A 27,429-nucleotide genomic window follows, 5' to 3' on the forward strand; every position below is an offset into this window, starting at 1 on the left:
ATAGAGACAGAGCATCTCACCAATAGACAGCGCATCTCACATAGAGACAGAGCATCTCACATAGAGACAAGGCATCTCACATAGAGACAGCACATCTCACATAGAGACAGAGCATCTCACCAAGACACAGAGCATCTCACTAAGAGACAGCGCATCTCACATAGAGACAGAGCATCTCACATAGAGACAGCGCATCTCACATAGAGACAGCGCATCTCACATAGAGACAGAGCATCTCACCAAGAGACAGCGCATCTCACATAGAGACAGAGCATCTCACATAGAGACAGAGCATCTCACCAATAGACAGCGCATCTCACATAGAGACAGAGCATCTCACATAGAGACAAGGCATCTCACATAGAGACAGCACATCTCACATAGAGACAGAGCATCTCACCAAGACACAGAGCATCTCACTAAGAGACAGCGCATCTCACATAGAGACAGAGCATCTCACATAGAGACAGCGCATCTCACATAGAGACAGAGCATCTCACATAGAGACAGAGCATCTCACATAGAGACAGCGCATCTCACATAGAGACAGCACATCTCACATAGAGACAGAGCATCTCACATAGAGACAGCGCATCTCACATAGAGACAGAGCATCTCACATAGAGACAGAGCATCTCACATAGAGACAGCGCATCTCACATAGAGACAGAGCATCTCACATAGAGACAGAGCATCTCACATAGAGACAGCGCATCACACAGAGATAGCGCATCACACAGAGACAGAGCATCTCACCAAGAGACAGAGCATCTCACCAAGAGACAGAGCATCTCACCAAGAGACAGAGCATCTCACCAAGAGACAGAGCATCTCACATAGAGACAGAACATCTCACCAAGAGACAGAGCATCTCACCAAGAGACAGAGCATCTCACCGACACAGAACATTTCACAGAGAGACAGAGCATCTGACCAAAAGAGACAGAGCATCTCTCCGGGAGACAGAACATCTCACCAAGAGAGACATAGCATTTCACAGAGATACACAGCATCCTACCGAGAGAGAGCTTCTCACCAAGAGACAGCGCATGTCACTAAGAGACAGCGCATCTCACTAAGAGACAGCTCATCTCACCAAGACAGACAGAGCATTTCACCAAGACAGACAGAGCATCTCACCAAAAGACAGTGCATCTCACTAAGAGACAGAGCATCTTGCCAAGACAGACAGAGTATTTCACCAACACAGACAGAGCATCTCACCAAGAGAGACAGAGCATCTCACCAAGAGACAGAGCATCTCACCAAGAGGCAGATTATTGTACCAAGAGAGACAGGGCATCTCGCCTAGACAGACAGAGCATCTCACCTAGACAGACAGAGCATCTCACCAAGACAGACAGAGCATCTTACCAAGACACAGAGCATCTCACCAAGAGACAGAGAGCATCTCACCAAGAGACGGTGAGCATCTCACCAAGAGACAGAGAGCATCTCACCAAGAGACAGAGCATCTCATAGGGAGACAGAGCATCTCATAAAGAGACAGCATATCTCAGAGACAGCATCTCACAGCTGGAGAGACAGAGGCCAGAGACGAGTGGACACAGCAGTTACTGTCCCTGCTCTGTGTGCTGCTCTCTCCCCCCTTTCTCTTTCTCTCAGTCTTCCCCCCTCCCCCTCTATCTCCCCCCCCCTCTCTCTCTCTCTCACTCTGTCTCTCTCACCTTCTCTCTATCTCCCCCTTCCCCCCCTCGCCGTCTCTCTCCTCTCTGTCCTCTGTGCTGTGGAGGAGACATACGGACACAGAACATTATAGGACTGTCCCCCCTCATCCCCCGGAGCAGCAAAGGACTGTCCCCCCTCATCCCCCGGAGCAGCAGAGGACTGTCCCCCCACATCCCCTGGAGCAGCAGAGGACTGTCCCCCTCATCCCCTGGAGCAGCAGAAGACTGTCCCCCCTCATCCCCTGGAGCAGCAGAAGACTGCCCCCCCTCATCCCCCGGAGCAGTAGAGGACTGTCCCCCCTCACCCCCCCGAGGCAGTAGGGGGCTGTCCCCCTCCCCCTTCTCCATGACCCGAACCCCGGGTGCTCACAGAGCTCCGACCCCGGATCAGTGAGGCGGAGCCGGCCGGGGGGGGGGGGCGTCTACAGCCCGGAGAGGGGCAGCATGGAGGGTAAGTGTGGGGTATGGAGCAGAGTGTGAGGGGGGGGGGCACTGTGTCTGAGGGGGGGTACCCGGGTACTGTGTGTGTGAGGGGGGCACTGTGTGTGTGTGTGTGTGTGTGTGTGTGTGTGTGTGTGTGTGTGTGTGTGTGTGTGTGTGTGTGTGTGTGTGTGTGTGTGTGTGTGTGTGTGTGTGTGTGTGTGTGTGTGTGTGTGTGTGTGTGTGAGAGAGAGAGAGAGAGAGAGAGAGAGAGAGAGACGGGGGGCACTGTGTGTGTGTGTGTGTGAGAGACGGGGGACACTGTGTGTGTGTGTGGTATGGGGGCAGTATGTGGGGGTTGGGGGGGCAGTGAGTGTGTGTGGGGGCAGTGATAGTGTGTGTGTGGCAATGAGTGTGTGTGTGGGGAGGGGGTGCAGTGAGTGTGTGTGTGGGGGGGGTTGCTGTGAGTGTGGCAGTGAGTGTGTGTGTGGGGGGTTTGCAGTGAGATGTGACAGTGAGTGTGTGTGTGTGGGGGTGTGTGCAGTGAGTGTTTGTGGGGGCAGTGATTGTGTGTGTGGGTGGGGTGCAGTGAGTGTTTGTGGGGGCAGTGAGTGTGTGGGGGGGAGGAGGGGTGCAGTGAGTGTTTGTGGGGGCAGTGAGTGATTTTGTGGGGGCAGTGAGTGTGTGTGTGGTGGGAACATTGAATGTGGAGGGGGCAGTGAGTGATTTTGTGGGGGCAGTGAGTGTGTGTGTGGTGGGAACATTGAATGTGGAGGGGGCAGTGTGTGGTGTGACATTGAGTATGTGTGGGGGCAGTGAGTGTGTGTGGGAGGGACATTGCATGTGGGGGGGCACATTGCATGTGGGGGGGCAGTGTGTGGTGAGACATTGAGTATGTGTGGGGGCAGTGAGTGTGTGTGGGGGGGGACATTGAATGTGGGGGCAGTACTTGTGTGTGTGGTGAGACATTTAGTGTGTGTGTGGGGGGGGCAGTGAGGGTGAGCGATCCTGTGATGTCACACTGTGTCAGTGCTGTGTGTGATACTGGATGATGTCACACTCTATACATACAGACTATCAGTATAATTCACACAGACACACACACACACAATCAGTATAATGACCCCACACACACATAATCAGTATAATGACCTCACACACATATAATCAGTATAATGACCCCACACACACATAATCAGTATAATGACCTCACACACATATAATCAGTATAATGACCACACACACACATAATTAGTATAATGACCTCACACACACATAATCAGTATAATGACCTCACAGACACACATAATCAGTATAATGACCTCACACACACACAATCAGTATAATGACCTCACACACACACAATCAGTATAATGACCCCACACACATATAATCAGTATAATGACCACACAGACATATAATCAGTATAATGACCTCACACACATATAATCAGTATAATGACCTCACAGACACATAATCAGTATAATGACCTCACACACATATAATCAGTATAATGACCCCACACACACATAATCAGTATAATGACCTCACACACACATAATCAGTATAATGACCTCACACACACACAATCAGTATAATGACCTCACAGACACACATAATCAGTATAATGACCTCACACACACATAATCAGTATAATGACCTCACACACACACACATAATCAGTATAATGACCTCACACACACATTTAATCAGTATAATGACCTCACACACACATATAATCAGTATAATGACCTCACACACACACATATAATCAGTATAATGACCTCACACACACATATAATCAGTATAATGACCTCACACAAACATATAATCAGTATAATGACCTCACACACACATAATCAGTAATGACCACAGATACATATAATCACGCATGCGAAATGCCTCCTTCATGGTATCAGCTGGTGTGATATATATATAAATATATATGACCTCACACACATATAATCAGTATAATGACCATATATATATATATATATTTATTTTTTTATTGTTAGCTGCTGCTCACTTCCGATTTTGCCAGAGCCTCCTGGAACAAACGGTGTCAGCAGAAAACCTAAACCATCGCTTCCGACGGGACATAAGCATGAACCTAACCTGGCATGATGGCCGAGGTCAGAGGTCAACGGGCGGGAGGGTCATCAAACTCCTAAAACAGCCAGGGACAGAAGTGTCACAGGTACTGACCCCTTCCCCCGTTCATCACGTGTTACACAAAGCCACCGACCCCAAATTATAGATCTGGTATATCCCCTTCCCCGGTGTCAGACCCGCGAGCGCCAGTAATTCAAACTCACACCAATATCGGTATAATGTACAAAGTTAATATGGCTTCCAAGCTACTCCCACTTTGTTACATCACTGAACTTCAAAGTACTTTATCAGAGAAGCTCAGGAACAGACAGCTCCTCTGATTGTATAGTATTGTATGTCTTTATTTATATAGCGCCATTAATGTACATAGCGCTTCACAGTAGGAATATACGGGGTAGACAAATAAATAACAGATAATATAAATAACAGGTCATGGGAATAAGTGCTTCAGACATAAAAGTAACATTAAGGAATGATTCCTGCTCCGAGGAGCTTACAATCTAATTGGTAGGTGGGGAGAACGTACAGGGACAGTAGGAGGGAGTTCTGGTAAGTGCGTCTGCAGGGGGCCAAGCTTTATGTATCACGTGTGTAGTGTTATCCACAGAGCTACACATATGCTTCTTTAAGCAAGTGTGTCTTAAGGTGGGTCTTAAAGGTGGATAGAGAGGGTGCTAATCGGGTATTGAGGGGAAGGGATGAGACCTTTTGCTGCCAGATGGAGGGGAGAAAGTGAGAGTGAGCAGCAGGAGTTGCCATGTGGACAATCTACTACAGGCTTCGGGCCTTATATAAAAATCACAGACAGCCAGGAAAGAAAAGATATAAAACAGAAAGCAGCAAAACATGTGAAAAAATATATGTATTTTTTTTTTTAATGAATCAGTTCTGTAGTATTGAAATATAGTGGCTTTTTAAAAAAAAAATTAAACTCGTAATGCCATTTTTAATGAGTGTTAATATACTGAGCATCTTTTGATTTCTATAGCAGGCTTTAGCCCACCTCCCCAGCAGTGCAAGATCTTTGTAACACTTTCCTGTTTCTGATCATTTGTTGCCAATATTCACAGCAGTTTGAGCTGCAAACTGTAACAATAGGCAATGTTACATTAGTAATATCAGGATACATTGTAGCTACTGAGTTACACTGACTGAAGGATTGATTGAAACTGAAAGGCGGCCATTATGTTAGTCACACCATCAGGATTTTGCCAGATTTATAACAGGAGCGCCAAACGATTGCCGGATTAGGTAAGAATGTAGCATTATACATTGTCACACGCTTTACATACTGTATAAAAAGGGGAACGTATGGGTGCTTTAGGCTGCGTTTATAGTACTGGCTACGGCGACTGCGCAGCGTCGTAGCAAGTACATGCAGTCCGTCGCCCATAGGAGGCGCGACCGCGATGGCTGACGTCACGCAAACGCTGGAAGTCTTCAGCGATCGGCGCGTGACGTCAGCGGTTCAGCCAATAAGGGAGGAACTGCTCACTGCCACGCCTCCGCCACACCCCCCCCCCCCGGTCGCCCTCTCCTGTGTCCTGCACCGGAGTGCAGGAAACGTTTTGGGGCGGCTGACGTCACGCGGTCGCCTCGCCGTAGCCCTTACTGTAAATGCAGCCTTAAAGGACATCCCCCTGAGCTCATTTAGACGATAGGTCCCATGTGGGGGGGATCTGCACCTACAGCTGACCTCATTCCCTCGTATTTGTGCCACACACAAGAAGTTAGTTCATGAGCTTCCGCCACAGACAAGACACAGATCTACAGTGTGTTTCAGGGTGGCCGCCCGTCCAGGGTTACGCTGTATTATTAGGGTGAGCGTACGCCCCGGGTTACGCTGTATTATTAGGGTGACTGTACGCCCCTGGTTATGCTGTATTATTAGGGTGAGCGTACGCCCCGGGTTACGCTGTATTATTAGGGTGACCGTACATCCCGGGTTACGCTGTATTATTAGGGTGACTGTACACCCCAGGTTACGCTGTATTATTAGGGTGAGCGTACGTCCCGGGTTACGCTGTATTATTAGGGTGACCGTACAGCCCGGGTTAGGCTGTATTATTAGGGTGACTGTACACCCCAGGTTACGCTGTATTATTAGGGTGAGCGTACGTCCCGGGTTACGCTGTATTATTAGGGTGACCGTACACCCCGGGTTAGGCTGTATTATTAGGGTGACCATACGTCCCGGGTTACGCTGTATTATTAGGGTGAGCGTACACCCCGGGTTAGGCTATATTATTAGGGTGACCGTACGTCCCGGGTTACGCTGTATTATTAGGGTGACCGTACGCCCCGGGTTACGCTGTATTATTAGGGTGACCGTACGCTCCGGGTTACGCTGTATTATTAGGGTGACTGTACGCCCCGGGTTATGCTGTATTATTAGGGTGACCGTATGCCCCGGGTTATGCTGTATTATTAGGGTGACTGTATGTCAAATGTCCGGGTTTTCATCTTTTCTTTTTGGACTCTGTAGACGGACGTTCACAGAGGTACACAATTGGAGACTTTATAAGGTGAAATTATAATAGGCTTTATTGTGCCTTTTCCTTTTCATCAGGAAATCATCCAAACACAGAGGGGGGAACAAAGCTTCTATTCACTTGGGAGTATCTCTAGTGAAAATACCATGCAATTAATTCACAACTCCCTAAGTCAAGCATGTCTCGCAGCCCCAAAACATATAGCATGAAATAAGCAGATATAAGCAGTCTCTTAATTATGAAAGTCTGATCTGTTTCTTGCTGTAGAGTAAGCTTCTCTGCTCTCCTGGAACCGCACCCCTGCGTGCACAGAAAATATCAGCATCCAGGTTTAGAAGTCTTATTTGGTGTCTTGTAATCAGCTATGCTGGGCAGAGCTCAAGACCGGTCAGCTCCAGAGATGTGTGTTCTCTTGGTCAGTCTCTCCTGGGAGTCTCAAGAACCCCTGCTCTGTCTCTCCAAAGGTCAGCTCTCATTCAGAGCTAAGGAGTCACTTCCTGTCTCACAGGACAGGCTTTTGTAAGCAATCTAAATCAGGCAGGTGGTGTTTCTTAATTGACTACCAGCAGTTAACCACCACACTGCTAGATTAAAGGCACATTACTTGAACAGGGCTTACTCCCCTGTTACAGACTCACTAAAACCTCTTAGAACCGTAAGAATAGGCTCTGCATGTTTTTTGGTGATCGATCCGATCAGAGACAGTGTTATGTCAGGAAACTGATATAGACCAATAATACAGAACAGGTGGGGACGCTATTAGACAAATATCATTAGAATATTTCTTTTTAAAGCAGCAGAACGTGTTTATTTCTAAATACTTTTGAAGCGGGGGGTCTCGGTAGCCGAACCCCATTCATTTCAGCTCCGGTGACTACTGCGTCCCAAAATACTTACCTCCTTAGGGGGTCCCGGTCATGCAGGCCAATAGGAAGCCACAAGGCATGACGTCACGGCTTCCTATTGGCCTGCCTGACACTGGACATTTTAAGCCACCATTTCGATAGCCCCACCCAGCCCAGCCAGCGCGTCTACCGGTACCACCTAAGTAGGTCTGTATCTCGGGAAGCAGTGGGTCCCAGGAGCTGAAATTAATTAACACGGTTCAGCTCCGGAGACCCCCTGCTTCCCACCTATATCTATATATATAAAAAGGAAATTAGGAGTGCTACTTGAAGTGGTCATTTGTTTTATAAATACTTTTCTTTTTTTCTCATTGTTCTTTTTTTAATTTTTTTATTGATTTTCCAACATTGCTGGTAAACATGACAGATTTCCAAAAGCCATAAATACATTTCATAACGTGTCCCGGTTTGCACTTTTGATAATCCGGTCACCCCAGGAGGTAGATCTATTGATCCGCAGCCCGAGGAAAGCTTGTTGCTGACCGGAGAGATATGCAGAATGTCCAACGTTCCCATTGCAGTGGGTCCTCTTATTCCTCCCCAAAGCTGCGAGGGTCGCGAGCTGCTTTTCCTCCCCCCCACCCCCCCAGAGCCCACTGCACTCGCTTACACTGCGGTGCGGTGTCTGGGGGGAGGTGGGGGAGGACAGAGTGAGTACGATGACACTGCGCAGTCCCACGGGATGGTCAGCGCTGACCTGCTCATGTGTGACCTCCTTGGACAGTGATGCTAATTGGGAATTTGCATCGGGGCGAAGCGGCAGATTGCGTGCGTGCGTGCGGCGAGCTCGGACTTAACCACTACACTCCCAGAGACCTGCAGGGGTGATGGTGGGGGGGAGGGTGTTAACCCTATTGCTGCCAGAGATTTACGGGGAGCAATGCTCTGCAAGAGAAGGACTTTCACGGAGCTATGCTCTGCAGGAGAAGGACTTTCACGGAGCAATGCTCTGCAGGAGAAGGACTTTCACGGAGCAATGCTCTGCAGGAGAAGGACTTTCACGGAGCTATGCTCTGCAGGAGAAGGACTTTCACAGAGCTATGCTCTGCAGGAGAAGGACTTTCACGGAGCTATGCTCTGCACGGTCTTCTGTAATGAAGGGGCTGCAAGTTGGTAGGGATCATTTATAGCGGCCGACATATACCAGGGCGCAGTACTGTGGAAAGTGAAAGAAAGCGGGGGGAATAAAAGATGGAAGAGGAATACTGCTGAGTTGGTAAAATCACTGGTCTTTGAAGTGGGTAAACTCGGTTCTGTCTCCTGTGCAGGTTCGGCCCAGTGATCAGTACGGGATTTACCACACCAGCCCGTCCTTCAGCTGCCTCACCAAACCCGTGGTGCTGTGGACCCAGCAGGATGTCTGCAAGTGGCTGAAGAAGCATTGTCCCCACAACTATCTCATCTATGTGGAGGCCTTCTCCCATCACGCCATCACAGGTGCAGCCCCATCCCCCACCCCCATGTGTGAGGCCCAGTGTCACACTCCCCCCCCTAGTGTGTGAGTCCTAGTGTCACATTCCTCCCCCCCCCCCTGAGTGTGCGAGTCCCAGTGTCACACTCCTCCCCATGTGAGTCCCAGTGTCACGCTCCCCCCCATGTGTGAGTCCCAGTGTCACACTCCTCCCCATGTGAGTCCCAGTGTCACGCTCCCCCCCCCATGTGTGAGTCCCAGTGTCACACTCCCCCCCATGAGTGAGTCCCAGTGTCACACTCCCCCCCCATGTGTGAGTCCCAGTGTCACACTCCCCCCCATGAGTGAGTCCCAGTGTCACACTCCCCCCCCATGTGTGAGTCCCAGTGTCACGCTCCCCCCCCATGTGTGAGTCCCAGTGTCACACTCCTCCCCATGTGAGTCCCAGTGTCACGCTCCCCCCCATGTGTGAGTCCCAGTGTCACACTCCCCCCCATGAGTGAGTCCCAGTGTCACACTCCCCCCCCATGTGTGAGTCCCAGTGTCACACTCCCCCCTCCCCATGTGTGAGTCCCAGTGTCACACTCCCCCCCGTGTGTGCGAATCCCAGTGTCACACTCCTCCCATGTGACTCCCTGTGTCACACTCCCCTCGTGTGAATCCCAGTGTCACATCCCCCCCCCATGTGTGAGGCCCAGTGTCACACTCCCCCCCGTAGTGTGTGAGTCCTAGTGTCACACTCCTCCCCCCCCCGAGTGTGCGAGTCCCAGTGTCACACTCCTCCCCATGTGAGTCGCAGTGTCACACTCCTCCCCATGTGAGTCCCAGTGTCACGCTCCCCCCCCATGTGTGAGTCCCAGTGTCACACTCCCCCCATGTGTGAGTCCCAGTGTCACGCTCCCCCCCCATGTGTGAGTCCCAGTGTCACACTCCTCCCCATGTGAGTCCCAGTGTCACACTCCTCCCCATGTGAGTCCCAGTGTCACACTCCCCCTCCATGTGTGAGTCCCAGTGTCACACTCCCCCCCCCATGTGTGAGTCCTAGTGTCACACTCCTCCCCCCCCCCTGAGTGTGCGAGTCCCAGTGTCACACTCCTCCCCATGTGAGTCCCAGTGTCACACTCCTCCCCATGTGAGTCCCAGTGTCACGCTCCCCCCCCATGTGTGAGTCCCAGTGTCACGCTCCCCCCCCACATGTGTGAGTCCCAGTGTCACGCTCCCCCCCATGTGTGAGTCCCAGTGTCACACTCCTCCCCCCCCATGTGTGAGTCCCAGTGTCACACTCCCCCCCATGAGTGACTCCCAGTGTCACACTCCTCCCCCCCGGGTGTGCGAGTCCCAGTGTCACACTCCCCCCTCCCCATGTGTGAGTCCCAGTGTCACACTCCCTCCCGTGTGTGCGAATCCCAGTGTCACACTCCTCCCATGTGACTCCCTGTGTCACACTCCCCTCATGTGTGAGTCCCAGTTTCACACCCCCCCCCCCATGTGTGAGTCCCACTGTCACTCTCCCTTTGTATGTGTGTCAATGTCACCCCCCCCCCCACCTGTGTGTGTGTGTGTGTGTGTTTGAGTGGTGCTGTGCCACTCTCTCCAATTTCACACTTGAATGTGTAGCATCATTCCCCCCCCACACACACATAAGCACAAGTTTGTAACAGTGTAACTTTCTCTGTGTGTGTATCAATATCACATCTTTCCTGACACTTTTATCCTCTGGATGTGTGTAGCACAGTCACACCCTCGCTGTGTGTGTCGAACTCGCTCACTACCCTGTGTGACAGGGAGCAGTCACTTTCGGAGTCACCGTGGCTCTCATCTCTCCCCCGGAGCACTGTCCATTGTGCAGTGAATATTCTCTGCTTTGTACGAGAACAGCGCAGGATGACACAATGTGTGCACCACACACACACAAAGAGGGACCCTGCGCCCTGAGGCAGGACACAGAGAGAAGAGATTTAATGTACAGAGCGGGTATGGAACAAAGAGTGGGGAATACATTCACAGGGACCCTTGGGGAGAGAGATTAGAGAAGGGGGGGGGAGAGAGTGGAAGGGGGAGAGAGGATATGAGATAGAGAGTGGAGGGGGGAAAAGAGGACATTAGAGAGGAGGGGGGGAAGAGAGATAGAGAGAGGGTTTATGGTAAGGGGTTATGGTTAGGTTTTTTTGGGGTAAGGGTTTGGGTCTTTAGGGTAAGGGGTTATGGTGTTTAGGGTATAAAGTCAGGGTATGGGGTTAGGGTTTTTAGGGTAAGGTAAGGGGTCAGGCGATACATTACCTGCGGCAGCGAACTGTCCTGGCGGCCATGTGCCCGGTGGTGAAACGGCCGCCCTGAATGGTCGTGGCTAATTGTCCTAGAGAGACACCTTGTTCTAATGGTGTGCACTCTGATTTCCAACACAATTCTACGTATTCATCCTGGTTCTGTATGCCTCCCGTCATGGTTAGATGGTAAGCTCTTGGGCCAGGGATTCCCATTGCTGTGCTCTACTTGTTCCTCTTATACCGGTGACCGCAACATACAATACGCAGACAGAAAACAACCACTTTGCCCATTTTCCTGTCTGTTACAAGTTGTGTGTGTTGTGTGTGTTGTGTGTGTGTGTTGTGTGTTGTGTGTGTGTGTGTTGTGTGTGTTGTGTGTGTTGTGTGTGTTGTGTGTGTTGTGTGTGTGTGTGTGTGTGTATTGTGAAGTGCTGTACACATGGCTGGCACTATATAAAATACAGAGTAATAATGAGAAAGAAAAATGAGGCTGGAGAAGCAGAGAGAGTTGGAAGAAGGTAGTGGTATGGGGGAAGAGGGAGACAGAGAAGAGAGTAGGGATATGAGGGAGGGAGAGAGTGAGGCAGAGAGAGAGATGTAGGTGATATGATATGGGGGAAGGGAAAGCAAGGCTGAGAAAGAGGTTAGAGAGTAGCGATATGAGGGAGAGAGAGAGAGATGGTGATATGATATGGTGGAAGGGAGAGAGTGAAGCAAAGTGAGAGAGGGAAGAGGGTTGGGGTACTAGGAGGGAGGAGAGAGTGAGGCAGAGAGTAATGATACTGGGAGGGAGGAGAGATTGAGGCAGGGAGAGAAGGAATAGAGTAGTGATACTGGGAGGGGGAGAGAGTGAGGCAGGGAGAGAAGGAAGGGAGTAGTGATACTGGGAGGGAGGAGAGAGTGAGGCAGAGAGAGAAGGAAGAGAGTAGTGATACTGGGAGGGGGAGGGAGTGAGACAGAGAGTAGTGATACAGGGAGGGGGGAGAGCGAGGCAGAGAGAGAAGAAAGAGTAGTGATACTGGGAGGGGGAGAGAGTAAGACAGAGAGTAGTGATACAGGGAGGGGGGAGAGAGTGAGGCATAGAGTAGTGATACAGGGAGGGGGGGAGTGAGGCAGAGAGTAGTGATACAGGGAGGGGGGAGAGAGTGAGGCAGAGAGTAGTGATACAGGGAGGGGAGAGTGAGGCAGAGAGAGGAGTAGAGTAGTGATACAGGGAGGGGGGGAGAGTGAGGCAGAGAGAGAAGGAAGAGAGTAGTGATACAGGGAGAGAGAGAGAGAGAGCGAGGCAGAGAGAGAAGAAAGAGAGTAGTGAAACTGGGAGGGGGAGCGTGAGACAGAGAGTAGTGATAGAGGGAGGGGGGGGAGAGTGAGGCAGAGAGTAGTGATGCAGGGAGGGGGAGAGAGTGAGACAGAGAGTAGTGATACAGGGAGGCTGGAGTGAGGCAGAGAGAGAAGGACGAGAGTAGTGATACTGGGAGGGGGGAGTGAGACAGAGAGTAGTGATAGAGGGAGGGGGAGAGAGTGAGGCAGAGAGTAGTGATGCAGGGAGGGGGAGAGAGTGGGGCAGAGAGTAGTGATGCAGGGAGGGGGAGAGAGTGAGGCAGAGAGAGAAGGAAGAGAGTAGTGATACAGGGAGGGGGAGATAGTGAGGCAGAGAGAGAAGGAAGAGAGCAGTGATACAGGGAGGGGGAGAGAGTGAGGCAGAGAGAGAAGGAAGAGAGTAGTGATACAGGGAGGGGGGAGAGAGTGCGACAGAGTAGTGATATAGGGAGGGGGAGTGAGACAGAGAGTAGTGATACAGGGAGGGGGAGAGAGTGAGGCAGGGAGAGAAGGAAGAGAGCAGTGATACAGGGAGGGGAGAGAGTGAGGCAGAGAGAGGAGGAAGAGAGTAGTGATACAGGGAGGGGGAGAGTGATACAGAGAGTAGTGATAGAGGGATGGGGGAGAGAGTGAGGCAGAGAGAGAAGGAGTAGAGTAGTGATACAGGGAGGGGGAGAGAGTGAGACAGAGAGTAGTGATACTGGGAGGGAGGAGAGAGTGAGGCAGGGAGAGAAGGAAGAGAGTAGGGATACTGGGAGGGAGGAGAGAGTGAGGCAGGGAGAGAAGGAAGAGAGTAGTGATACAGGGAGAGGGGGAGAGTGAGGCAGAGAGAGAAGGAAGAGAGTAGTGATACTGGGAGGGGGAGGGAGTGAGTCAGAGAGTAGTGATACAGGGAGGGGGAGAGCGAGGCAGAGAGAGAAGAAAGAGAGTAGTGATACTGGGAGGGGGAGAGAGTAAGACAGAGAGTAGTGATACAGGGAGGGGGGAGAGAGTGAGGCATAGAGTAGTGATACAGGGAGGGGGGGAGTGAGTCAGAGAGTAGTGATACAGGGAGGGGGAGAGTGAGGCAGAGACAGAAGGAAGAGAGTAGTGATACAGGGAGAGAGAGAGAGAGCGAGGCAGAGAGAGAAGAAAGAGAGTAGTGAAACTGGGAGGGGGAGAGTGAGACAGAGAGTAGTGATAGAGGGAGGGGGGAGAGAGTGAGGCAGAGAGTAGTGATGCAGGGAGGGGGGAGAGAGTGAGACAGGGAGTAGTGATACAGGGAGGCTGGAGTGAGGCAGAGAGAGAAGGAAGAGAGTAGTGATACTGGGAGGGGGGAGTGAGACAGAGAGTAGTGATAGAGGGAGGGGGAGAGAGTGAGGCAGAGAGTAGTGATGCAGGGAGGGGAGAGAGTGAGGCAGAGAGTAGTGATGCAGGAAGGGGGAGAGAGTGAGGCAGAGAGAGAAGGGAGAGAGTAGTGATACAGGGAGGGGGAGAGAGTGAGGCAGAGAGAGAAGGAAGAGAGCAGTGATACAGGGAGGGGGAGAGAGTGAGGCAGAGAGAGAAGGAAGAGAGTAGTGATATAGGGAGGGGGAGAGAGTGAGGCAGGGAGAGAAGGAAGAGAGTAGAGATACAGGGAGGGGAGAGAGTGAGGCAGAGAGAGGAGGAAGAGAGTAGTGATACAGGGAGGGGAGAGAGGAGGAGGAGAGTAGTGATACAGGGAGGGGGAGAGTGATACAGAGAGTAGTGATAGAGGGAGGGGGGAGAGAGTGAGGCAGAGAGAGAAGGAGTAGAGTAGTGATACTGGGAGGGAGGAGAGAATGAGGCAGGGAAAGAAGGAAGAGAGTAGTGATACAGGGAGGGGGGAGAGTGAGGCAGAGAGAGAAGAAAGAGAGTAGTGATACTGGGAGGGGGAGAGAGTGGGGCAGAGAGAGAAGGAGTAGAGTAGTGATGCAGGGAGGGGGGAGAGTGAGGCAGAGAGTAGTGATACTGGGAGGGAGGAGAGAGTGAGGCAGGGAGAGAAGGAAGAGAGTAGTGATACAGGGAGGGGGGAGAGTGAGGCAGAGAGAAAAGAAAGAGAGTAGTGATACTGGGAGGGGGAGAGAGTGAGACAGAATGTAGTGATACAGGGAGGGGGAGAGAGTGAGGCAGAGAGAGAAGGAAGAGAGTAGTGATACAGGGAGGGGGAGAGAGTGAGGCAGAGAGAGAAGAAAGAGAGTAGTGATGCATGGAGGGGGAGAGTGAGACAGAGAGTAGTGATAATGGGAGGGAGGAGAGAGTGAGGCAGGGAGTAGTGATACAGGGAGGGGGAGAGAATGAGGCAGAGAGTAGTGATACAGTGAGGGGGGAGAGTGAGACAGAGAGAGAAGGAAGAGAGTAGTGATACAGGGAGGGGGAGAGAGTGAGGCAGAGAGAGAAGAAAGAGAGTAGTGATGCAGGGAGGGGGAGAGTGAGACAGAGAGTAGTGATAATGGGAGGGAGGAGAGAGTGAGGCAGGGAGTAGTGATACAGGGAGGGGGAGAGAGTGAGGCAGAGAGTAGTTATACAGGGAGGGGGGAGAGTGAGGCAGAGAGTAGTGATACAGGGAGGGGGAGAGTGATACAGAGAGTAGTGATACAGGGAGGGGGAGAGAGTGGGGCAGAGAGAGAAGGAGTAGAGTAGTGATGCAGGGAGGGGGGAGAGAGTGAGGCAGAGAGAGAAGGAGTAGAGTAGTGATGCAGGGAGGGGGGGATAGTGAGGCAGAGAGAGAAGGAGTAGAGTAGTGATGTAGGGAGGGGGAGAGAGTGAGGCAGAGAGAGAAGGAAGAGAGTAGTGATGCAGGGAGGGGGGAGAGAGTGAGGCAGAGAGTAGTGATACAGGGAGGGGGAGAGAGTGAGGCAGAGAGTAGTGATACAGGGAGGGGGGAGAGAGTGAGGCAGAGAGTAGTGATACAGGGAGGGGGGAGAGAGTGAGGCAGAGAGTAGTGATACAGGGAGGGGGAGAGTGAGGCAGAGAGAGAAGGAATAAAGTAGTGATACAGGGAGGGGGAGAGTGATACAGGGAGTAGTGATAGAGGGAGGGGGGAGAGAGTGGGGCAGAGAGAGAAGGAGTAGAGTAGTGATGCAGGGAGGGGGGAGAGAGTGAGGCAGAGAGTAGTGATTCAGGGAGGGGGAGTGAGGCAGAGAGTAGTGATACTGGGAGGGGGGAGAGGGAGGCAGAGAGTAATGATACAGGGAGGGGGGAGAGAGTGAGGCAGAGAGTAGTGATACAGGGAGGGGGGAGAGTGAGGCAGAGAGTAGTGATACCGGGAGGGGGAGAGTGAGGCAGAGAGTAGTGATACAGGGAGGAGGAGAGTGGGGCAGAGAGTAGTGATACAGGTAGGGGGAGAGTGAGGCAGAGAGTAGTGATACAGGGAGGGGGAGAGTGAGGCAGAGAGTAGTGATACAGGGAGGGGGAGAGTGAGGCAGAGAGTAGTGATACAGGGAGAGGGGAGAGTGAGGCAGAGAGTAGTGATACAGGGAGGGGGGGAGAGAGTGAGGCAGAGAGTAGTGGTACTGGGAGGGGGGAGAGTGGGGCAGAGAGTAGTGATACAGGGAGAGAGGAGAGAGTGAGGCAGAGAGTAGTGATACAGGGAGGGTGGAGTGAGGCAGAGAGTAGTGATACTGGGAGGGGGAGAGTGAGGCAGAGAGTAGTGATACTGGGAGGGGGGAGAGAGTGAGGCAGAGAGAGAAGGAATAAAGTAGTGATACTGGGAGGGGGAGAGAGTGAGGCAGAGAGTAGTGATACAGGGAGGGGGGAGAGTGAGGCAGAGAGTAGTGATACAGGGAGGGGGAGAGTGAGGCAGAGAGTAGTGATACAGGGAGGGGGAGAGTGAGGCAGAGAGTAGTGATACAGGGAGGGGGGAGAGTGAGGCAGAGAGTAGTGATACAGGGAGGAGGAGAGTGGGGCAGAGAGTAGTGATACAGGTAGGGGAGAGTGAGGCAGAGAGTAGTGATAGAGGGATGGGGGAGAGAGTGAGGCAGAGAGAGAAGGAGTAGAGTAGTGATACAGGGAGGGGGAGAGAGTGAGACAGAGAGTAGTGATACTGGGAGGGAGGAGAGAGTGAGGCAGGGAGAGAAGGAAGAGAGTAGGGATACTGGGAGGGAGGAGAGAGTGAGGCAGGGAGAGAAGGAAGAGAGTAGTGATACAGGGAGAGGGGGAGAGTGAGGCAGAGAGAGAAGGAAGAGAGTAGTGATACTGGGAGGGGGAGGGAGTGAGTCAGAGAGTAGTGATACAGGGAGGGGGAGAGCGAGGCAGAGAGAGAAGAAAGAGAGTAGTGATACTGGGAGGGGGAGAGAGTAAGACAGAGAGTAGTGATACAGGGAGGGGGGAGAGAGTGAGGCATAGAGTAGTGATACAGGGAGGGGGGGAGTGAGTCAGAGAGTAGTGATACAGGGAGGGGGAGAGTGAGGCAGAGACAGAAGGAAGAGAGTAGTGATACAGGGAGAGAGAGAGAGAGCGAGGCAGAGAGAGAAGAAAGAGAGTAGTGAAACTGGGAGGGGGAGAGTGAGACAGAGAGTAGTGATAGAGGGAGGGGGGAGAGAGTGAGGCAGAGAGTAGTGATGCAGGGAGGGGGGAGAGAGTGAGACAGGGAGTAGTGATACAGGGAGGCTGGAGTGAGGCAGAGAGAGAAGGAAGAGAGTAGTGATACTGGGAGGGGGGAGTGAGACAGAGAGTAGTGATAGAGGGAGGGGGAGAGAGTGAGGCAGAGAGTAGTGATGCAGGGAGGGGAGAGAGTGAGGCAGAGAGTAGTGATGCAGGAAGGGGGAGAGAGTGAGGCAGAGAGAGAAGGGAGAGAGTAGTGATACAGGGAGGGGGAGAGAGTGAGGCAGAGAGAGAAGGAAGAGAGCAGTGATACAGGGAGGGGGAGAGAGTGAGGCAGAGAGAGAAGGAAGAGAGTAGTGATATAGGGAGGGGGAGAGAGTGAGGCAGGGAGAGAAGGAAGAGAGTAGAGATACAGGGAGGGGAGAGAGTGAGGCAGAGAGAGGAGGAAGAGAGTAGTGATACAGGGAGGGGAGAGAGGAGGAGGAGAGTAGTGATACAGGGAGGGGGAGAGTGATACAGAGAGTAGTGATAGAGGGAGGGGGGAGAGAGTGAGGCAGAGAGAGAAGGAGTAGAGTAGTGATACTGGGAGGGAGGAGAGAATGAGGCAGGGAAAGAAGGAAGAGAGTAGTGATACAGGGAGGGGGGAGAGTGAGGCAGAGAGAGAAGAAAGAGAGTAGTGATACTGGGAGGGGGAGAGAGTGGGGCAGAGAGAGAAGGAGTAGAGTAGTGATGCAGGGAGGGGGGAGAGTGAGGCAGAGAGTAGTGATACTGGGAGGGAGGAGAGAGTGAGGCAGGGAGAGAAGGAAGAGAGTAGTGATACAGGGAGGGGGGAGAGTGAGGCAGAGAGAAAAGAAAGAGAGTAGTGATACTGGGAGGGGGAGAGAGTGAGACAGAATGTAGTGATACAGGGAGGGGGAGAGAGTGAGGCAGAGAGAGAAGGAAGAGAGTAGTGATACAGGGAGGGGGAGAGAGTGAGGCAGAGAGAGAAGAAAGAGAGTAGTGATGCATGGAGGGGGAGAGTGAGACAGAGAGTAGTGATAATGGGAGGGAGGAGAGAGTGAGGCAGGGAGTAGTGATACAGGGAGGGGGAGAGAATGAGGCAGAGAGTAGTGATACAGTGAGGGGGGAGAGTGAGACAGAGAGAGAAGGAAGAGAGTAGTGATACAGGGAGGGGGAGAGAGTGAGGCAGAGAGTAGTGATACTGGGAGGGAGGAGAGAGTGAGGCAGGGAGAGAAGGAAGAGAGTAGGGATACTGGGAGGGAGGAGAGAGTGAGGCAGGGAGAGAAGGAAGAGAGTAGTGATACAGGGAGAGGGGGAGAGTGAGGCAGAGAGAGAAGGAAGAGAGTAGTGATACTGGGAGGGGGAGGGAGTGAGTCAGAGAGTAGTGATACAGGGAGGGGGAGAGCGAGGCAGAGAGAGAAGAAAGAGAGTAGTGATACTGGGAGGGGGAGAGAGTAAGACAGAGAGTAGTGATACAGGGAGGGGGGAGAGAGTGAGGCATAGAGTAGTGATACAGGGAGGGGGGGAGTGAGTCAGAGAGTAGTGATACAGGGAGGGGGAGAGTGAGGCAGAGACAGAAGGAAGAGAGTAGTGATACAGGGAGAGAGAGAGAGAGCGAGGCAGAGAGAGAAGAAAGAGAGTAGTGAAACTGGGAGGGGGAGAGTGAGACAGAGAGTAGTGATAGAGGGAGGGGGGAGAGAGTGAGGCAGAGAGTAGTGATGCAGGGAGGGGGGAGAGAGTGAGACAGGGAGTAGTGATACAGGGAGGCTGGAGTGAGGCAGAGAGAGAAGGAAGAGAGTAGTGATACTGGGAGGGGGGAGTGAGACAGAGAGTAGTGATAGAGGGAGGGGGAGAGAGTGAGGCAGAGAGTAGTGATGCAGGGAGGGGAGAGAGTGAGGCAGAGAGTAGTGATGCAGGAAGGGGGAGAGAGTGAGGCAGAGAGAGAAGGGAGAGAGTAGTGATACAGGGAGGGGGAGAGAGTGAGGCAGAGAGAGAAGGAAGAGAGCAGTGATACAGGGAGGGGGAGAGAGTGAGGCAGAGAGAGAAGGAAGAGAGTAGTGATATAGGGAGGGGGAGAGAGTGAGGCAGGGAGAGAAGGAAGAGAGTAGAGATACAGGGAGGGGAGAGAGTGAGGCAGAGAGAGGAGGAAGAGAGTAGTGATACAGGGAGGGGAGAGAGGAGGAGGAGAGTAGTGATACAGGGAGGGGGAGAGTGATACAGAGAGTAGTGATAGAGGGAGGGGGGAGAGAGTGAGGCAGAGAGAGAAGGAGTAGAGTAGTGATACTGGGAGGGAGGAGAGAATGAGGCAGGGAAAGAAGGAAGAGAGTAGTGATACAGGGAGGGGGGAGAGTGAGGCAGAGAGAGAAGAAAGAGAGTAGTGATACTGGGAGGGGGAGAGAGTGGGGCAGAGAGAGAAGGAGTAGAGTAGTGATGCAGGGAGGGGGGAGAGTGAGGCAGAGAGTAGTGATACTGGGAGGGAGGAGAGAGTGAGGCAGGGAGAGAAGGAAGAGAGTAGTGATACAGGGAGGGGGGAGAGTGAGGCAGAGAGAAAAGAAAGAGAGTAGTGATACTGGGAGGGGGAGAGAGTGAGACAGAATGTAGTGATACAGGGAGGGGGAGAGAGTGAGGCAGAGAGAGAAGGAAGAGAGTAGTGATACAGGGAGGGGGAGAGAGTGAGGCAGAGAGAGAAGAAAGAGAGTAGTGATGCATGGAGGGGGAGAGTGAGACAGAGAGTAGTGATAATGGGAGGGAGGAGAGAGTGAGGCAGGGAGTAGTGATACAGGGAGGGGGAGAGAATGAGGCAGAGAGTAGTGATACAGTGAGGGGGGAGAGTGAGACAGAGAGAGAAGGAAGAGAGTAGTGATACAGGGAGGGGGAGAGAGTGAGGCAGAGAGAGAAGAAAGAGAGTAGTGATGCAGGGAGGGGGAGAGTGAGACAGAGAGTAGTGATAATGGGAGGGAGGAGAGAGTGAGGCAGGGAGTAGTGATACAGGGAGGGGGAGAGAGTGAGGCAGAGAGTAGTTATACAGGGAGGGGGGAGAGTGAGGCAGAGAGTAGTGATACAGGGAGGGGGAGAGTGATACAGAGAGTAGTGATACAGGGAGGGGGAGAGAGTGGGGCAGAGAGAGAAGGAGTAGAGTAGTGATGCAGGGAGGGGGGAGAGAGTGAGGCAGAGAGAGAAGGAGTAGAGTAGTGATGCAGGGAGGGGGGGATAGTGAGGCAGAGAGAGAAGGAGTAGAGTAGTGATGTAGGGAGGGGGAGAGAGTGAGGCAGAGAGAGAAGGAAGAGAGTAGTGATGCAGGGAGGGGGGAGAGAGTGAGGCAGAGAGTAGTGATACAGGGAGGGGGAGAGAGTGAGGCAGAGAGTAGTGATACAGGGAGGGGGGAGAGAGTGAGGCAGAGAGTAGTGATACAGGGAGGGGGGAGAGAGTGAGGCAGAGAGTAGTGATACAGGGAGGGGGAGAGTGAGGCAGAGAGAGAAGGAATAAAGTAGTGATACAGGGAGGGGGAGAGTGATACAGGGAGTAGTGATAGAGGGAGGGGGGAGAGAGTGGGGCAGAGAGAGAAGGAGTAGAGTAGTGATGCAGGGAGGGGGGAGAGAGTGAGGCAGAGAGTAGTGATTCAGGGAGGGGGAGTGAGGCAGAGAGTAGTGATACTGGGAGGGGGGAGAGGGAGGCAGAGAGTAATGATACAGGGAGGGGGGAGAGAGTGAGGCAGAGAGTAGTGATACAGGGAGGGGGGAGAGTGAGGCAGAGAGTAGTGATACCGGGAGGGGGAGAGTGAGGCAGAGAGTAGTGATACAGGGAGGAGGAGAGTGGGGCAGAGAGTAGTGATACAGGTAGGGGGAGAGTGAGGCAGAGAGTAGTGATACAGGGAGGGGGAGAGTGAGGCAGAGAGTAGTGATACAGGGAGGGGGAGAGTGAGGCAGAGAGTAGTGATACAGGGAGAGGGGAGAGTGAGGCAGAGAGTAGTGATACAGGGAGGGGGGGAGAGAGTGAGGCAGAGAGTAGTGGTACTGGGAGGGGGGAGAGTGGGGCAGAGAGTAGTGATACAGGGAGAGAGGAGAGAGTGAGGCAGAGAGTAGTGATACAGGGAGGGTGGAGTGAGGCAGAGAGTAGTGATACTGGGAGGGGGAGAGTGAGGCAGAGAGTAGTGATACTGGGAGGGGGGAGAGAGTGAGGCAGAGAGAGAAGGAATAAAGTAGTGATACTGGGAGGGGGAGAGAGTGAGGCAGAGAGTAGTGATACAGGGAGGGGGGAGAGTGAGGCAGAGAGTAGTGATACAGGGAGGGGGAGAGTGAGGCAGAGAGTAGTGATACAGGGAGGGGGAGAGTGAGGCAGAGAGTAGTGATACAGGGAGGGGGGAGAGTGAGGCAGAGAGTAGTGATACAGGGAGGAGGAGAGTGGGGCAGAGAGTAGTGATACAGGTAGGGGAGAGTGAGGCAGAGAGTAGTGATACAGGGAAGGGGGAGAGTGAGGCAGAGAGTAATGATACAGGCAGGGGGAGAGTGAGGCAGAGAGTAGTGATACAGGGAGGGGGGAGAGTGAGGAAGAGAAGTGATACAGGGAGGGGGGAGTGAGGCAGAGAGTAGTGATACTGGGAGGGGGGAGAGTGAGGCAGAGAGTAGTGATACTGGGAGGGGGAGAGTGAGGCAGAGAGTAGTGATACTGGGAGGGGGGGGAGAGAGTGAAGCAGAGAGTAGTGATACTGGGAGGGGGGAGAGTGAGGCAGAGAGTAGTGATACAGGGAGGGGGGGAGAGAGTGAGGCAGAGAGTAGTGATACAGGGAGGGGGGGAGAGTGAGGCAGAGAGTAGTGATAATGGGAGGGGGGAGAGAGTGAGGCAGAGAGTAGTGATACTGGGAGGGGGGGGAGAGATTGAGGAAGAGAGTAGTGATACTGGGAGGGGGGAGAGAGTGAGGTAGAGAGAGAGGTTTCACAGACAGTTCTCTCTCTCTCAGGCCGGGCTCTGCTGAGACTGAACGCAGAGAAGCTGCAGCGTATGGGTATTACCCACGAGTCTCAGCGGCAGGAGGTGTTGCAGCAGGTGCTCCAGCTTCAGGTGCGAGAGGAGGTTCGGAACCTGCAGCTGCTCAGCCAAGGTGCGGGGGAGGGGGCAGTGAGAAGGTTAATCTTCATTGCATGGATCTTCCTCACTCACCCTGCTCATCTCTTTCTCTCTTCTTCTTATGTTTCTCTATTCCATCCTTTCATCTTCTCTCCTTCTTCCCTCCTCTCTCTCTCCCTTCCCCCCTTTCCACCATAGCTATTTTCCCTCTGCCCTTTACCTTCTCTCTCTCTATCTCTCCCCTTCTTCTTGCAGCTTCCTTTGGGAACTTCTCATAGAGGTGGTCCCGTGTGGACCCCCTGAGCACTGTGACCGTCACCTCTAGGACTGAGAGGAGACCCCACACTGACACCAGCTTAGGTCCCAAAAATGGCAAAGGTCTAAGGGTGCGGGGACCGCCGGCTCTGAGCAGACCCCTCGACTCTCTTCATCTCTCCTTCAGGTGTCCTGGCCAATTGGAGATTGGATGAGAAGACACTGTTGACCACAATCCCCTTCTTCTTGCAGCTTCCATTGGGAACTTCTCATAGACGTGGTCCTGTGTGGACTCCCTAAGCACTGTGACCATCACCTCTATGACAGAGGAGACCCCATACTGACACCAGCTCATGTCCCCAGAATGGCAAAGGTCTAGTTGGGGTGCAGAGACAGCCGACTCTGAGCGGATACCTCGACTCTCTTCATCTCCCCTTCAGGTGTCCTGGCCAATTGGAGATTGGATGAGAAGACACTGTTGACCCCAATCCTTGCTGACCTTGCTCTGGGATTCTGGATTTGGACCTTGTGTAGGATGGAGCTACAGGGCAGAAGCCACTATGCAGAACCATAATATCATATACCATAAGCATTCTACTGTGTATCCCTATAGTGCAGATTGCACCTATGTGAGATTCCTTTATAGCCGCAGTTCGTACACGATATTTTCAGACCACACAAGTTTCTTCGTCAGATGTGAACAAAATTCGACTTGTTCAAATGTATCATCAGTATTATATATTTTAAAATGATCATGACATAGAAGCAGAGCTGTGATTCATAATATGTATCCCAGAGTATTGTAATATGACATCAGAACATATAGTTAGAATGGTAAAACGCATATATATATATATATAGTGTTCGACAAATCCATTCACCTACAGGCCCGTGGTGACCTCCTCATGGCCGCCCAAGCAGGGCAGGAATGGGGGCGGGACTAGGTGGCGAGTAGATTTTTTGTTTCGGCGAGTAGATTTTTGGGTGATATATATATATATATATATATATATATATATATATATATAACCAAGGCACTCCCAATAGGGTAGAAAAGACAGCAAACTTAGCTTGGATATATTGAATGCAAATAGGACGATCTGTGTTCACCAAAACTGGATCTGGATATAATATAACGTAAAAAATGTAGCCCCCAGCACTTTATATATAAAGTAATATAAACTGGTTATAAATAGATCATATTAAATGGTCTGAAGAATATACTGTGATAATGCTGCAGAGATGTGTTATACAATATAAATATATACAACAATATTGTACAGTATTGTGTCGTGCTTACACTTCAGAACTGTTATAATATATATATATATTACAGTAGTGTGTCTTGCTTATGCCGTGCAATGCACAATATTTATCATATAATGGAATATTAGGGCAATAACTCATTTTATGGTATGATTACTGCCATAGTTAGACGGCAGCAGAACTGTTTTAAAAAATGAGAAATAATTTATTGTATAATAGGATGACATACATATATCTTATTATTTTATGATCTTATATACACACACACACACACACACGTCATACAGAAGTAGCAAGGCTGTGTGACAATGTGTATAATTGTAAATACTTTTTCTTCCAAATATATATATATAAAGTTAAGTGTTGTATTACAGGGGAATTTACATTTGTGTGAAGATTTTAAATGTATAATATATCGCCTCACCCGTCTCAATAGCCATGTAACCCCTTCAGCGCTGGAGGGGTTAATAGTGAATGTAAAGTTGCCTTTGTTTCCTCTCTGACAGATCCGCCCACCCCCTCCGTTTACTAATGTCCCGCTGATGGCAGGCGCGGTGATGATGCCTTTGTAGTGGGAGAACGCAGATCAGCTCCTTGTGACCTTGGGCAGGTCACTTTATCTCCCTTTGTGCCTCAGGCCCCCTCGGAAATTAGAGTGTAAGCTCTGCGGAGCAGGGAATGAAATCTGACGCAATAACCTTATTTCATATAGCACTTTTCTCCCAATGGGACTCAAAGCGCGTCACAATTACAGCATAGCGCGCGGTACGCAGCACATAGGAATGTTACAGACACATTCCCTGCCCCGCAGAGCTTACAATCTATGATTTTGGTGCCTGAGGCACAGGGAGCTAAAGTGACTCGCCCAAAGTCACAAGGAGCCGACACCGGTAACGGATCCAGGTTCACTGCTTGCAGTCAGCGCCGTTACTCACTGAGCCGCTCCTCCTACAATAAATAAAAAGCGCAGCTTTCTGGCGGCTCGTGACACGAGCTGTCACAGTGATGTTAACCCCTGCACTGCCAGGCAGACCTGCAACACATCCCTATGGCAGTGATTGGGTTAAGCTGCTTCTAGTGGGCTAGTGGGGGGGGGAGTGACAGATTTTAGAGTAGAAGCAGGAAACTGCCTCATTGGGATACTGGGTGGGTGCTATACGGGGTGGGGTGGGTTATACGATGTCTGCACCTGGATTTGGAGGCCCTTGTCCATCCTATCTGTGCGACTCCCCTTTTGAGACTGTTTTATTAATAAATTCTCGGTAATAATTTTGTGTCGTGTCTAGAAAAAGGAAAACACCGCAGGGTGCCTGGGGGAAACGAGGGGAATCGTACAGGCCATAGGGGAATGTGTAGGTGGGGATGTGAGTGCCATGTAGACATCTATAGGGAATGTAACAGGTAAGTAGGAAATGTTATAGGATGTGGAATATTGAGTCTATAGGGGATGTACAGTAACAGGTATGTTCACTCTGAAAGATGTTACAGGATATATGGATAAGTATGCGACAGGTATTTAGGGTCAGTATGTGATGTAAGCATATAGGATGAGTATGTTATATAGGTATAAGGATGGAATGTGATAGGTATATAGGGTAATTATGGGATGATATAGGAGTGAGTATGGAATGTGTCAGGTATATAGGGTGTGTGCGATGTGAGAGATACAGGGATACATATGGAATGTGAGGTATATAGGGTGATTATAAGATGTGACAGGTATATGGGATGAGTGTGTAATGTGACAGGCATATAAGGTTTGTATAAGGTGAGGCAGGTGTGATGGGCAAGGGTAACCAGGCTTCATTATAAAGGTTACGCCCTCTGGTTGCCCGTGGGTCCCTGGCAGTTAGCCAGCACTATAAGCCAGGGGCCAGGTATCTTGGCATGAAAAGCTAAGGTGTCCCTGTGTAAGAGACGTGCACAGAGGTATGCAAATGGAGACTGTTTTAGGGTGAAATTATATCTTGGCTTTGTTGAGCCTGTTCCTTTATCCAGGCAAAACATACAAAAACAGCACAATAACAAACCCCTATCCCTGTGTAAGGGCTAACTTACTTCCCCAGACCCTATCTGCAGGACTGGGGGGATATTCCCATAGCCTATCACCCCAACGTCTCAGGAGGTACCTTAAGCAGGTGGCCCTCCATGTCAGTCTCTGGCAGGTCCCTGGGTTCTCTGTGTCCAGGAAATATAGGTCTCTGGGTGTCTGGATCTCAGCACAGCCTTTGTGCTCAAGACATTGTGTGCAGGCTTCTCTGCTCTCCTTCTGCCAGCCCAAATGTGAGCTAAGGAAATCTCTCGCCTGTTTCTCACATCAGGCTTTTTACAGAGCTCTCATTAGTCCAGGTGGAGACCAGTTAATTGAGTGGCTGCAATTAACTATCTCTCTGCTGGATTTAGAGGCAGTGTCTCCCAAGCAGTGATAAGTCCCTGTTACACCCCGCTTTTCCATTTTCCATGTTCCCTTTACCCCAGACTCATGAAACTTGCTGTGTGTAAGTTTTAGGTGGGATATTTGGGTAAGAATGCAATTCTTTTGGTTGCAGTAGTTCGGGGTCCGAAGCTACCGGTAGTACCTTCATTCCACCTGACGTGCCGGCACTATATGCTGGTACGTGAGTAGATTACACCTAGAATTACACCAGGGCTGTCCAGTGTCCCCCAGACTCCTGAATTCGAGCCCCAATATCCCAGTCCTAAATCCCTTACAGTCACGAGTCTCCCCAATGCCCCCCATGGATTAAAGTATGTTTTATGGTGTTTGATACATTTCTTATAAGGCTCTATGCAGCTTGCCCGGGCAACCAGTTACGGTGCCAGCAAGTCTGCATAGGGTCCGTAGTTCAAAGGGGAGAGGATGTCCAGATGTGTGAAAACGTTTGGTGAGCGAGGGAAGGGCGAATGGCCAGGTCCGGACTACAAAGGGCCCCCCCGCGGGGACACCTTTTGTAGTTTCCTGACGTGGTGGTGCCGGCCCTGCAGGTGGCAATGAGTTAGCCAGGGAGGAGGCAGCCATAGAGTCTGCTCTCCTTTTGGCTAAAATCATATTTCCCGCGCACCCGGCTTTTCGAGCCTGCTGGGTACGCCTACTCCTCGTGACGTCAGCCGGGGTCAAACCCCTCTTTCTATTGGCTAACGGGAAGGAATTCCCACGCTCCGATTGGCTGCTCCTTCCCCCTCCGTTCTGGGGATAGCCCAGCGGAGTATATGTAAGGTGCTGACCAAGAGAGGGAGCGCGTCCATCCAAGCCAACCAATGAGGTGAGTCGATGAAGCTCGGCGGGCTTTTCAAAGTTGCTCTGTTCGAAATAACAGAGCGACCTGGCTTCAGTTTGGAAGCCTGAAAAGTTTGCCTCGCAGAGACTAAGTCCCGTCTTTCGTGCCCAAGTTCTCAAAATCGAACGGAGCGGTCGCGGTTAGGAATTGGAGCCGGAAAGAGGACCAGGAGAACCGGGGGTATATCCCGGTCAGGGTAAGCTCATCCAAGCGGGCGCCCTGCACCTGGGAAAGCCTAGATTTCCCCCCCAGACTCCCAGTAAGTGTATTTTTAACTGTCTCTTGTGTTTTTCTTGTTATACGTGGGTTTACCGAGAAAAAAAACCCACAATTTTTGTTACTATCTTGTTCTGCCTAATGCATGATCCCGGTAATATATAAATGGTGTAAAAAGTACCTGGTCTCTCGT

The 27,429-nt window shown here is 51.4% G+C and overlaps 1 protein-coding gene across 4 annotated transcripts; it reads left to right on the forward strand.

The window, feature by feature from the left end:
* Positions 1-740: 740 nt before the first annotated feature.
* SAMD10 (sterile alpha motif domain containing 10) lies at positions 741-23,749 on the forward strand. Of its 4 annotated transcripts, none has more exons than XM_075571656.1 (5): positions 741-2,139; positions 4,124-4,305; positions 8,886-9,054; positions 22,115-22,255; positions 22,664-23,749. In XM_075571656.1, the coding sequence occupies exons 1-5, from the start codon at positions 2,133-2,135 to the stop codon at positions 22,774-22,776; spliced, it is 612 nt and encodes a 203-aa protein (XP_075427771.1). In that variant the 5' UTR covers positions 741-2,132; the 3' UTR covers positions 22,777-23,749. The 4 variants fall into 4 exon arrangements, with proteins under 4 accessions (XP_075427771.1, XP_075427769.1, XP_075427772.1 ...); XM_075571654.1 differs by having other exon boundaries at positions 743-2,139; positions 22,917-23,749; XM_075571657.1 differs by having other exon boundaries at positions 745-2,139; positions 22,477-23,749.
* Positions 23,750-27,429: the final 3,680 nt, after the last annotated feature.

Source organism: Ascaphus truei, chromosome 15, assembly GCF_040206685.1.
Source record: "Ascaphus truei isolate aAscTru1 chromosome 15, aAscTru1.hap1, whole genome shotgun sequence".
NCBI classification, from domain to species: domain Eukaryota; kingdom Metazoa; phylum Chordata; class Amphibia; order Anura; family Ascaphidae; genus Ascaphus; species Ascaphus truei.